Below are 12840 nucleotides of genomic sequence, written 5' to 3'. Positions count from 1 at the left end.
ATCTAAAAAATTCGTTTTTTCTTCGTTACTGTTCCTCTCAATGTAATTTAAAAACACAAATCACAGTAACAATGTTGAGAAAATCAGAAAAAAATGATTGATAGCTCGTAGGATACAACAAATTTTCACAAGAAAATGTTATCAGCCATATTATTGTACCTATTGTGCGCGTTAGCCGGAGTATTAGCCGGTGTGTTGCTAGCGAGCGCAGCATCCAGTAGATGAGCCAATGCAGCCAACATAGCCGCCAGCAAGGCCGGCGGTGCGGGCCCGCTGCGCACGAGCTCCAGCGTGCGCGCCGCCATCGCTTGTGTGACGCCGCCGTTGTCGCGGCTGCCGCAGTGCGCGTACATGCTCTTGCGAGACATGTACATGATCGAAATCAGGCATCTATGAAAGCAAAATCATGTGTGAGTTAAAAAGTAACTAATTTTTTTCATCAATATGCTTTATATTTGTTTATTTTAGTTATTTATATTTCCAATGTACATACGGTGTATGACAATAGACGTTTGACCACCTATTAAATCTGCAGAAAAACTTAAAGTACATCTAGAAATCGATTTTTTGCATTATTGAAGTGAAACTTCTTTATCGGGGTTGTTAAGTACGACGTATTACGTAAAGACGTATTTCTGTAAAGTTGCATACAGCAAATTATTTTTTGAAAAATAAGGTCATAAATAAGTTTCACTTCTTACGTGTGTACACTAGTGGACGCACACATTTTTTTATAATGCTTTTTATGACGTTTGCTCACCTGTCGAGCGGGTGCGGCGGCGCGTCGTGCGCGGCGAAGGCTGCGGCGAGCCGGTCAGCGAGCAGTGCTCCCCACCAGCGCGCGGCGCCGCACAGCCGCGCGAGCAGCGTGGCCGCCGCGGCGCCCGCGCGCCCGCCCAGCTCCCACGATAGCGACACCACGCCGCGGCACCATGCTGCGCTCACTTCGCCGTATTGCTGGATATTAAAATAAAATATTAATAACCCCAGTATCATTTTTTTCAATATTATTTATATTAGTATTATTTTGTCAAAGTATTATTTTTTACAAAATACTCAATGTACAGTTTTAAATTTCCTATATTATGTTTAGATTAGTAAATTCATAAAAAAATGATAATATGCAGTCATAAGATTGTACCAGTTACGCTAAACTCACCACATCATTCATTTGGAACAAGAAATACAGCAGCAGATCCACTACATTCTCAGTTATCACGCGCAGTTTGTCTGTAGACGCTCTATCTAGAAGCGCATCTGACGTAACGTGGCCAGCGTCTACAGCATCCAGTACTTTATCACTGCAGTCCGGTACATTTTGCAGACGTTTCAATATGTTGGTACAGTTGTGTAACTGCTGCTGCAATTCTATGCACTCCTGGTATGCGAGGACGACTTTAGCGTCGGTTTCTGCTTGGTTTAGATACGCCATCATGTGCGCGGCGTTACCGTTGTATAGTTCAAGGTATGGATTGATTAAATCTATTAGCTTTCCAGTTGCCAATCTGCAAATAATAAAAACAAATTAAATGAATATATATTGAAATATGACCACACAGAAAAATTTATATTTTTTTTTGTTTTAATCCACATACTTTGTAGAATAAATTAAATTCATTATCAAAACGCTTATAAGCTAGTAAAATTAAGTTATAGCTTACCTGAATCGACAACTAAGATCTTGATGTAATGCATTTAGCGCATTAATTGACGCAGTGACGTTAGCTATCTCAGCGATTTCTCCATAGAACCAGCCCAGGGGTATTTTGCATTTCATCGCTGACATACCGTAGCGGCCTATTGTTGTAATCTATAAAGTAAAATGAAGATTTTTTTAAAGTTTTTACCTTAAAAATTTTGCCTTTAATAATGCTGGCGTTTTATTTCTCATACTCTGACAACGAACGCGTTTTTTAATTTTTTGGTTGTATAAATTACTAGCGGTCCGCCCCGGCTTCGCCCGTGGTACATGTTTACGTTTTCTCTACATAAGAACCATCCTCGTACTTGAAGGAATATAATAAAAAAAGAATTATCGAAATCGGTTCAGCCGTTCTTGAGTTATGCGCTTACCAACACATTTTGCGATTCATTTTTATATATAAGAAGACTAGCGGTCCGCCCCGGCTTCGCCCGTGGTACATATTTACGTTTTCTCTACATAAAAACCATCCTCGTACTTCAAGGAATATAATAAAAAAAGAATTATCTAAATCGGTTCAGCCGTTCTCGAGTTATGCGCTTACCAACACATTTTGCGATTCATTTTTATATATAAGAAGATTACCTTCATATATCTGCAAAGTGGAGCTGGCTGTATATCAGACAACACGAGGTGTTTTGTCGCAATGTCCGTGGCGAAGGCTAACTTAACGCAGTCTGTCTCTTCGCCGACCGTCCAAATGTCGATGCACAATGTCACTAAGTCTGAACATGATGGTATAATCTGTGGACAACAAGGAACAAATTAAATTTAAATTTGTAGATTTCTTAAACAAGAGATGTTGCGAAAAATGTGATAATGTCGATAAATGGGAATTATGCAAAAAAAATACTTCATAGAATGAAATAGACATTCCAAGTCCATTACAACATTCAAGTATTCCTGCCCCGTTGCTTGCTCAGTCATAAAAAAAAACATACCTAAAAAATAACGACAAGTTACTCACCACATCAGTAAGTCGCACGGTGTGTCCAAAATCGAGCACGATATAGCGGCGCGCGCCCGAGTGCATGCGTTCCACCACAAGCGTGTGCTGCGGCGGACGGGTCACTAATGCTGCCCACGGAATGCCACATTGCTCTTGTTCCTGATAAACAGTTTAAAAAATTAATTACAATGCTCTAAGTGATAATCAACACTTCTAGAATAGAAAGGTCGAATAATTAACATAAAATTAAAATAAACGGAATATAATCCGCCTCGAAGGACCAAAATAAAATTTAAGTTAACAGAAAATTTAGTAGTGACGAATTCATTATTCGTAGGTAACGAAATAATTTGAAATAAATTTAATTAATTTTAAAAAGAAATTAATGAATGGATAAAAAATATCGTACTTTGAATAGTTTATCTTCACCCAACTCCGGTTTATCTTGAGGATCGCAGTCCATCATCGAACCATCCGCATCTTCCGGCGAATCGGCCTCTTTGGAAGCTTGTTTCATTTGTCCTTCCTTCACGACGTTCCACAACTATAGCGAGGTAATCGAGTATAAAAATTAAGGTTTTTTTTTTCTAATTTAGTTTTAGTATGTATGCAATACATATTTTTAAAGCCTATCTATAATTTAGAATAGATAGATAGATACCTAAGTACTAATCTTTATTTTAAATTAATTTGAATTGCTTTAACAAAAAAATATGCCATGGTAAGCCATTTTTAAATAAATAAAGGATACCTGGTGCGGGTCAGCGGTGTGCGCGCTGACGACGGGCGGCGGGTGGCACGTGGCGGCCGACTCCAGCTTGGTGCCATCCGACGCGACGTGACAACTCACGTGCAACGGCATGGACTCGCCCACTACTGCCAACGCACCCAACCCGCCCTCCAGCTCGTACCAGTTGGGTGTTTGACTGTTGTTTGTTGTGCTCTTTATCTCGACTGGAAAGGAAACGATTTTAGTGTTGCGTGAGATTGATTAGATAATTAAATCCTTTATCTGTTTAGAAGTAGTTACTTATTAGACCAATCACAGCAGAAAATGATAAGGATATCATATTTCAGGTATTTTATTTATTTATTAAAGAAATAAATTGCAACATGTTATATTTTTTTTTTCGTTTGTAGACGCGGAATAAATTGAAAAAATAAATGAAGTTACTTATTATTTAATCACATAATATTAGAATTCTTATAACATAGGATAAAGATTAAAATTATATTCGGGCAACAAAATTGTTTTTACCAAAGTAACTGTTAATATTTTATAGATATAAAAGTCAACTTACTAGCATCAAGCGGCATATTGAGCAAGTCTCTAAGCTGTGACTCTTGTTTAGGTGCCTGAGGGGGCTGCACGTCGCCAGCGAGCACGCTCGCGTACGTTACAGGCAGGGAGGAGCTGCGCCCAAACTCGGGGATCTCCACTGCGAATATACTGCGCTCCAGGGCCAAGCCATAGAGACCAAACCTGTGGAAAAAAACAATTTTATTAGACTTTAATAACGATTTTTGCACTATAAAATTGATATTAATGTTTTGATTGTTTTAAAGTTTAGCTTATTAATAAATATAATGAAAATGACAGTTAATGACTGAAAAGGAAAGATGTGTTCAAAAAGACAGACAAGATATTGGTCTTGTCTTGCAAAGAAAATCATATAAATGAAAAAAAAAGATAATGATAATAAAATATATTACCTAGCGCGTAACAATTGATGATAAGGATTGCTTCGCTCCCGCAAACACCGTGCAGCTTTCTCCAGCAGTGTAAGACACCGCGCAACTAATTCAGGAGCAGAGGCTCGTGAAGTGCCATGTTGGGCCAGCGCCATCAACCATTTTAGGGCACCTGGTGATTCACAAGCACCCACTAACGGTATACAAGCGATTACGCTATTTGTTAATGTGTTCTCAAATGTGCACTTCCAAGGACGAGGTAATTGTTTCACCCCCCTGAAAAAAATAATACATAAAAGGTTTCCTCAAAAATAAAACAAGCTGTTTCATCAAAAACGTACGTGATGATACTTACTCAGTAGTAATAAGGATAATTTTGACGCATTTCTTTGCGATGCTGCGATTAGCGCATAAAATGCACTTCTTCAACAGCGCGCTAGTGTGTTTTTCAATAACTGCTATGCACTCCATCTGCTGCGTCTCCACCGGACTTGGCGATTCCTTGTCTTTACTCTTTTCATTCTTCGCCAATCGCATGCGTTGAAGTCGAATTGAAATTACCCAACTTAAAATATCAAGAGCAAGTTTTCTCTTTTCTATTGAATCTTTACTGACAGCTATTTCACACAGTGAATTCAAGAAACTATTAGATTCCAGCATGTTTATTCTTTGTTGTCTCTCCAATGGGACTTCCGTGTGAGGAGTAGAGCGCACAGTTATAGATATTTGGTGCAACCAGTCACATCCAATGAAACTGGACTTCTTTGCACTACTCTCACCAGATTTTATTGGTCCTTTATTTATATCTTTAGCTGGGTCGAATAAGGTTTTAATATGAATCAAGAAAGTCCTGCCCCTAGCACGGTAAAGTCTTGGACTGGTTAGAATTAAAGTACCAGACTGTTGAGTCATATCTAACCCAGATGATAGCAATAATGGACCCGCGAGTATTTCTGCGTTATGTGCTTGTAAATACTCTTCGCTATTTACCGGATTTTCGAGATTTGATACATCGGCATCAATGACTGAGAAATGTACCGGTGATTCCGACCTCAAACCATATGAGGCGTCCTTGTTGTACCCGATGCCGTGTAAATTCTGTTTCAACAGTGTTACTTGTATTATAGGCAAATTAACTGAATTGGCAGAATGCAATGTAAATCCAAACTCTATATGAGCCAAAGAAACATTGTATAGCAAAGTCAGTTCAAGAACATGTTCATCCCAAGTGGATGAAGTATTCTGAAGTCTCCATGATCGATTATTTTGATGATCCGATCTTGATCTTTGAGCAGGTGACAACTCGCACCAAAAGCCTGGAACTACGGCGCTATATGGGACAGTAGGATTAGGGCAGTAAGAGCCAGTGAGTGACATTATTGATGTAAGATCAGCTAAATCGAGATCTGTTTTATTTGCTAGCAATACTGGTGTTGTTGCTGAACCTGAAACATCATCCTTCGGCACACGTTGTAGCATGTCAAAATCAATGTTAGCGAACTCATCTTCATTTGTTTCACCAGATGCATCTTTCTCTCCATTATTAAGAGCATAGAAATATATCATACCGTGTCTGGTAGATACACTCAAGCGCTCGACAGAAGCACAGTAAGCCACTGACGTAAATCGTCCTTTGGGCACTTGCTTTTGGGAAAGCAGTTTAAAATCAGGGAGAGAATACAATCTTAGATGACCGTCAAGGCCAACCGAAGCAAATGAGTATTGATCATTTTTATCTACTGGCAATAAACATAAATCTACAGGACTTTCGTTGTATGGTAGCTCCTTTATTGTTACAGGATTATCCTCTAAAGTGTAAATAGAAGTTTTATTATTAATTTTATAGTAAAGAAAATATGCTTTAGTGTCATTATCATCAGTCTTATCAGGTTGGTCAGAGACTTCATCAACTTCCATTTTTACGTCACCATCAGCGTCCGTCTCTTCTTCAGTTTTAACTTTGCTAGGTTCGATTGAGGATACTACGACTAAAAGATGTTCTTTATCTTCAGATGGTAAAAGATGTGTCACTTTTGCATCGTCGCATATGTTTAAGCTAGTTGGAAGACTTAGACATTGTATAGCTATACCTTGCGAGACGGCTTCTTCTGGTGGAGGATCACTGTCAAATCCATCATTTGGGTTAATACTGAGCACTGTTTGTGTACCAGCTTTGCTTTTCGTAGATGACGATAGTTTAACCTTTTCTGAATTATCAACTCCTTCATACCACTTTAAGTCTGATATTTCCAACGGTCCCTGACCGGTCATGTTGAGGTAATGCGTGATAGGGTCACCTTGTACTGCATCTGTTTGATCAACTATTTTGGTTATAACAGTGTCTAAATTTCCACTTTTCCAACTCTTTAGTTGTGATATTTTTCCGACAAAATCTAACATAATGCCCTGTTCTGATTCTGGCAGCTCTGGCAACAAAGCAGTGGGTGGGGGTGGGGGTAATACTTTGAAATGTTTATTGAAAATAGTCTTTTTTGGTCCCCAAATTTTGCAGTCCTCTTTACTAGATGATGCATCTAAATTAAAAACATTACTTATTTGTTCATCTAATAGGTTTGTGCATTGAGGAAGCTCTGTATCCTCGTCAGAATATTGGAAGTAAATGTCGTCGTATATGTTTGCATCATCTGTCCTTTGTACTGTACAGACCTTTTTACTCCCACCTGGTTTCGAGTTCCCGCTGCTGTTGGATGTGTGTATCGCCGTCGTCATTGAACCCGCCATTGAATTGTGTATGTCGTATGTTAGCAAAAATAACATTTTGTTTGTACTCGCTAAATTATTCTTAGCTTCGTTCTGGTCATTCATGGCTTGGATGGTTTCTTTAGATTTTTCTGGATCTCCAGCATCGAAAAGAGCTTTGCTTGAGTCATCTTTAATTGGTTGGTTTGTGGGTATTGATACTGTTCGAGTGATTACTACAGCGCAAATGAGGGATGGTTTTGCTTTACTTGTGTTTGTTTCCTTTTCTGTATTTTCACTATTTTGTGCTTGAGGATATGTCTCTTGTTGTGATGCCATTCCAATAAAGGTCATGGCAGTAAGTTCAATTCCATATGTTGCTAAAATAAGGTAAAAAATAATTGTAATACAATTTGTAGTTGATAGGTATGGTGTAAATGAAATAAGAAGAAAATTTAAATAGTCAATACTTACATGAGTCTTTTTCTAAACTTGCTGACCAAACCTTATGACTATCAGTTGTGAGAATGCCACTGAATATTGAGTCATAAGGTGAAAGATGTAAGAATTTCACTAATTTAAGTCCACAATCGAATTTCCAGATATTAACCTTGCCTTCTGTTGTGCCGGTTGCTATAAGATCTCCTGTGTTACCTTTGGATACTACCCTAACACTTGGACATGGCACCGCACATGCTGTGGCATTGGTTACCTATAAATATTACAATAGAATTTTGTATAAAACATTAAAAGGGTCGAAAAAAACAGCCAGCTTTTTCAATCCCGCTCATTATCAAATTTTTCTAGTCTTCAAAATTTTTTCATTTATTAAACCACTTAATTCTATAAAACTAAAAATTCAATTTATCAAGCTTTTTAATTTCATAAATAACAAAAACTTTATTACAAAAACAAAAATTTTAAACAAATTTTTACAAAGCCCCCAAAGGATAAACCCCAAACTCACCGATATAGGAACATTGTGTGTGTACTCGCCCCTCACGAAGGGGCAGTTGGGCGAGTGCCGCTCGTGCTCCACCCACGGCTCGTCCGACTTCTCCCAGCACACGAGGCACACCATGCACGTGAAGCACATGGCGCGGTCGTCCCCGCTCGGCGACGGCTGGTGGTAGAACCCCGCCTGCGCCATGCGAGCGGGGAGAGCCCATCTGGATCGAATTTTAACATAACATAGTTGTACGTGTACCAAGAAGCTTATATCTAATACACTGGAGATTGCACTATGACCATTAAATTGTAACAAGTGCAATCTCCAGTGTATTAGATATAAGCTTCTTGACGTGTACATATAGTGAATATAAAATTTTACCCAGCATCATATACATAGATGGGCAACTGAGTCATATATATTAAGTGATTATATGTAGTAGTGAAATTTAGAAAGATAATGATTTGCAAAATACAATGTATAACTAATTACAATCTTGCCCAATAGTTGATTATAATTTGATTTCTATGCAAATCTTACTTGTAATCCATATGCGGCCATCGTTTGAAGGTCTCTTTCCTCTCCGCCTCAGAGTACATCAAGCCTCTGGACTCGTCATCTCGGTTGCAAGGCATTAGCTCATTGGCCCTTTGTCCAACTGCAGATGCTATTGCAAGTGCTGGTATCCGTCTGTTCTGACCTTTTAACTCTTGTACGATGCCGATCATAACCAAACGGAGGGTTGATTGCGGTAAGGATATTGTCACTGTACTCCACTAGAATTAAAACAAAATTTATGAATATTGACATATGACTGTTTTTGCAAAAAAATCTGCAAAATTTATCACAATTCCTTTGTCAAAGACATACCTTTTGAGCTTTGACCCCTTTTCTGACAGGCTCCATATCAATAGCTCTCTGAAGATCACTGATGAAGTCTGGCAGACCCTCAATGGAGTGAGCATCAAGGCTCTGCACACATTGGTACAGTAACACCGCCTGTTATAGAAAACAAAGTTACCATTTTACGTATTAGGGTTACCTTTGGAAGAGTGCAATGACATATTTTTATTTTATTAGTTTAAGGGCCGATTTTTCAATGCTTGGATAAAACTTATTCGTCGAATAATGTATAAAACTACCATTTTAAAAACGTATTCTAATTGCCCGTATTTGACAGTTTACGTGACATTTTAATATTATCGTGTAATACTTTATTGGACGGATAAGTTTTATCCAAGCATTGAAAAATCGGCCCTAAGAAAAATTGTTGTGTGTTTATTTTCTGCCAAGATAATATTTTTTCTAACACAATAACAATTGGCATGTGTATTAAGAATATAATTAAATTATAATGGTATAAATTAAAACATACATGACTTCTAATTCAAGTAAAATCTTATCTTATAATAATACAATTCCTTGTTGTTTCTTGTCACGACTTAACTGTGTGTTAAATCATCCTTTACAAAGTAGAGCTTAGCAATGAGAAGTTATAATAATAATAACTTGTACAGTTAACAAACAAACCTTTACTAAACATGATGATACACAGAAAAATTAATCACTACATAGTACAAAACAAAGTCGCTTTCTCTGTCCCTATGTATGCTTAAATCTTTAAAACTACGCAACGGATTTTGATGCGGTTTTTTTTTATAGATAGAGTGATTCAAGAGGAAGGTTTTAGTATATAATTTATTATGTTTTAGACAAAGCGGGCGAAGCCGCGGGCGGAAAGCTAGTTAAAAAGTAAACATGAGATATAAAATAATGCAATGATATAAAAAACACATTTTCAGTTCACTTCAAGATACATGTTCTCATCCTGTACAGAGAGAGTATGCTATGATTAATATAGAGTATGCTATGATTATGGAAAATAAGGTTTAAAATGGTAATTCTTATGAAATCATTATGAAACAAGAAAAACTAATGCATTTAAATGCAGTGCTACTAATGGAAAATTGGTTGCATTAAATTACTCATAAGGTTAATATGATCGTTCACTGTTTAAATAATTCTTAATATATGTATCTGTTACATTGTTCATTGTATGCTTTTTCTCAGATCTATGTCCCTATTATTTAAAGGTTAGGTTCCTATTATTTAAAGTGACACAGAAAAGGAGAACTGCTATGAGTAACTACTTTAAGCCACAACCTACACTTGTAACTTGACAGATGTTTTAAAATTTATTTATATAGTCTAACAAAAAATAATGCATTAGATAAAAGGAAATGGCACAGATCAATTTTTTCCATAGTTTGCAATCTTACAAGTTAGATTATAAACTGATGTTTTTTATAATATTGCGACCAGTTAAATACTTATTCAATGTATACAAGGTAATATTTATTGTTTCACCTAACCTAACGTTTTATTGCACTGCAAGTAGGCTACATTCATAAGGTTAATAAATTATAAAGATATCACAGTATAACAAATCCAAGTTCTGATTGCCATCTTAACCTATTGATGAATGAGTGGTTGTGGGTAAGAACATACACAAAAATGTTATTTGTCTGCACATAACATTTTTAAACTCAAATAATAACAATTTGATGAAGTACATGTAAAAAATAACTTTAATTCAAGTAAAATATAACTTTAATGACTTTAATAACTTTAATGATAACTGAATTAAATAACTTTAATTCTAGTAAAAAATAACTTTAAATCAAACATGCTTTCATTTTCCTATGTAGTTAAGTTGGACTATTGATTTTAAATGTTATCAAAAATTAAGCAATCAATATTAACTATGCCTTTATTTACATTTATTATTTATAGTTATGCATAAAACATCTTATAAATTATAACACATAATTTGTTATTAACACACAATTTAGTTTATTGGTAGTTGTTAAGAATTAGGAATATACATATGAATTAGAAAAACAGAATAAATTAAAATTGTTAAAACATACATATTTTATATACCTACTGGTTAAAAATAAACATATCAAATATTATATAAAACACCATTATTTGCCACAGAGTATGACACCTTTTGTTTTTCATTTAAGGATGTCATACCTGCTTATCGGTCAATTAGGGAAAGCTGGCATGTTCACAGTACTCACACTTATGCAATTTCACTTACAGTATGTTCAAAAATAAATGCGACTCTAGTTTCATTTTAGACTTGAATTGTAAAATGGGTGCGTTGTAGATATGTATATGCAAATATAATTACTTATGAAAGCTCTCATAATTTACCTGTAAAATTATAATTTAAAAGTAAATCAATTGATGAACTTAATTATTTATTCTAATAATAATCAATTGGATAAAAGTATTAATAATCATTCAATTATCAAATAATAATTAAATTCCTGACTTTGGTTGAGTAAAGATATCTAAGAAATATTATATTTGTAGTAAGTACGTAATACCTACCAATACGCGCTAACAAATATGTGTTACATGTTTATTGTATAATTTTCACACTATTGGTTTTAAACTCAAACTCAAACATTTATACAATTAGACTTCTTCTAGAAGCACTTTTGAATCGTCATAACAGTTTAACAGTTTTAACATTTACCACCAATTCAGAAAGCAGTATCTATAGAGAAGAAGAAGAATCTATTTAATCATAATCGTAATCTTCTACTTCACTGTAACTTTCATCGCTCGAAGAACTCGATGTTTCGTTGTCGGAATTTCTTAATGTTATTAGTTATTACTTATTATAAATGAGTCAGTGTAATTATCTACTTTTGGTTCTAATTGAATATATTTTTCCTCATGTTCTCGCGTCTTTCTCCAAACGTCACTAAACATATCCAGACTAATAGCATTTGCTTCCTTTCTAAATAATTTTTACACAGTTTTCAAGTTAAAGTTCACATTTTGTGATGCTACTTTCCCTTTAATTATGCCCCATAGTAACTCTATTGGGTTGAGATCTTTGAGGATTGCATCAAGTAGGTAAAAATTGTGTATAGTTTGGCTTATTTTTTTTAATAATGTGATAACTCTGATTATTAATTAGTTATTTGATTTTTGAAAAAAAAAATGCCGATTTTAGTCAAAATTTATATTTTTCTAACAAGATCCTTATCATCCAAATTTCCACCTTGGTGAGAAAAATTGACATTTCTAATGAAAATGAACAAAAAATTAAATTATTTTATTAAATACTGTAAAATAGTCTATAATTCTTCCATTTACTGTATCACAAAATTCTTCATAGATTTTTAGATATTCGTACTACACCAATTACATCACCCTGTATTTATAAACAATTGCAAAATATGACACATACATAGGCCGGGAGATACTGACACAAAATTTCGGGTCATTTGTAACAGAATGGCGGTTCTACAGAGGTCTTATTACGCAATGACTAAAAGAAAAATGATGGTCAGAACTCAGAAAGCTGGTACCGGCGGACTAGTCGCGTGGGCGTTAGTCGAACTCGTCGGATAAATAGCGAAAGTCAAACGATTTACAAATCGTTTGACTTTTCCGCGGTATGGCGACCATTTGAAATCGTCCGAAAAGTATGGCATGGCAATTTTAGTAAATGGCTGCACGACGATGGTGCAAAAGTGAGCCCGGTACAAATGGTTGAATTGTTTTTTTTTAAATCAACGCATTCACGTCGGTATGGCGGACTGTAAGTCACATCGTAACTGTATGGCATGACACTACCGCCTACATCTTTTTTAAGGGCTATCGGTAAATTCTAAAATTTTTGTGTTACAAATCGTTGGACTTTCGCTATTTATCCGACAAGTGTGACTAACGCCCACGCGACTAGTCCGCCGGTACCAGCGTTCTGACCATCATTTTTCTTTTTGTCATTGCGTACTAAGACCCCTCTAGACCGCCATCCTG

The 12840-nt window shown here is 35.9% G+C and overlaps 1 protein-coding gene across 2 annotated transcripts in view; it reads right to left on the bottom strand.

Annotated features, from left to right (window-relative positions):
- Positions 1-12840, bottom strand: part of Bruce (BIR repeat containing ubiquitin-conjugating enzyme) — a 48581-nt gene that overhangs the window by 34517 nt on the left and 1224 nt on the right. For both annotated transcript variants that reach the window (XM_089706611.1, XM_089706612.1), the window contains exons 3-17: positions 8863-8991; positions 8533-8768; positions 8011-8212; positions 7518-7755; positions 4699-7423; positions 4365-4619; positions 3953-4134; positions 3403-3605; positions 3061-3195; positions 2670-2810; positions 2288-2446; positions 1662-1810; positions 1160-1505; positions 761-957; positions 160-390 (exon numbers count right to left, since the gene is read on the bottom strand). In XM_089706611.1, coding sequence (XP_089562737.1) covers positions 160-390; positions 761-957; positions 1160-1505; positions 1662-1810; positions 2288-2446; positions 2670-2810; positions 3061-3195; positions 3403-3605; positions 3953-4134; positions 4365-4619; positions 4699-7423; positions 7518-7755; positions 8011-8212; positions 8533-8768; positions 8863-8991 — 5528 coding nt within the window. The remainder of the gene's footprint in view (positions 1-159; positions 391-760; positions 958-1159; positions 1506-1661; positions 1811-2287; positions 2447-2669; positions 2811-3060; positions 3196-3402; positions 3606-3952; positions 4135-4364; positions 4620-4698; positions 7424-7517; positions 7756-8010; positions 8213-8532; positions 8769-8862; positions 8992-12840) is intronic.

Source organism: Colias philodice, chromosome 18, assembly GCF_061535455.1.
Source record: "Colias philodice isolate Cphi_HAF_F1 chromosome 18, ilColPhil1 Martin Lab GWU primary, whole genome shotgun sequence".
In the NCBI taxonomy this organism is placed as follows: Eukaryota; Metazoa; Arthropoda; class Insecta; order Lepidoptera; family Pieridae; genus Colias; species Colias philodice.
Note: the sequence above shows the minus strand (reverse complement) of the source record. Positions and strands in the feature narration are given on the sequence as shown.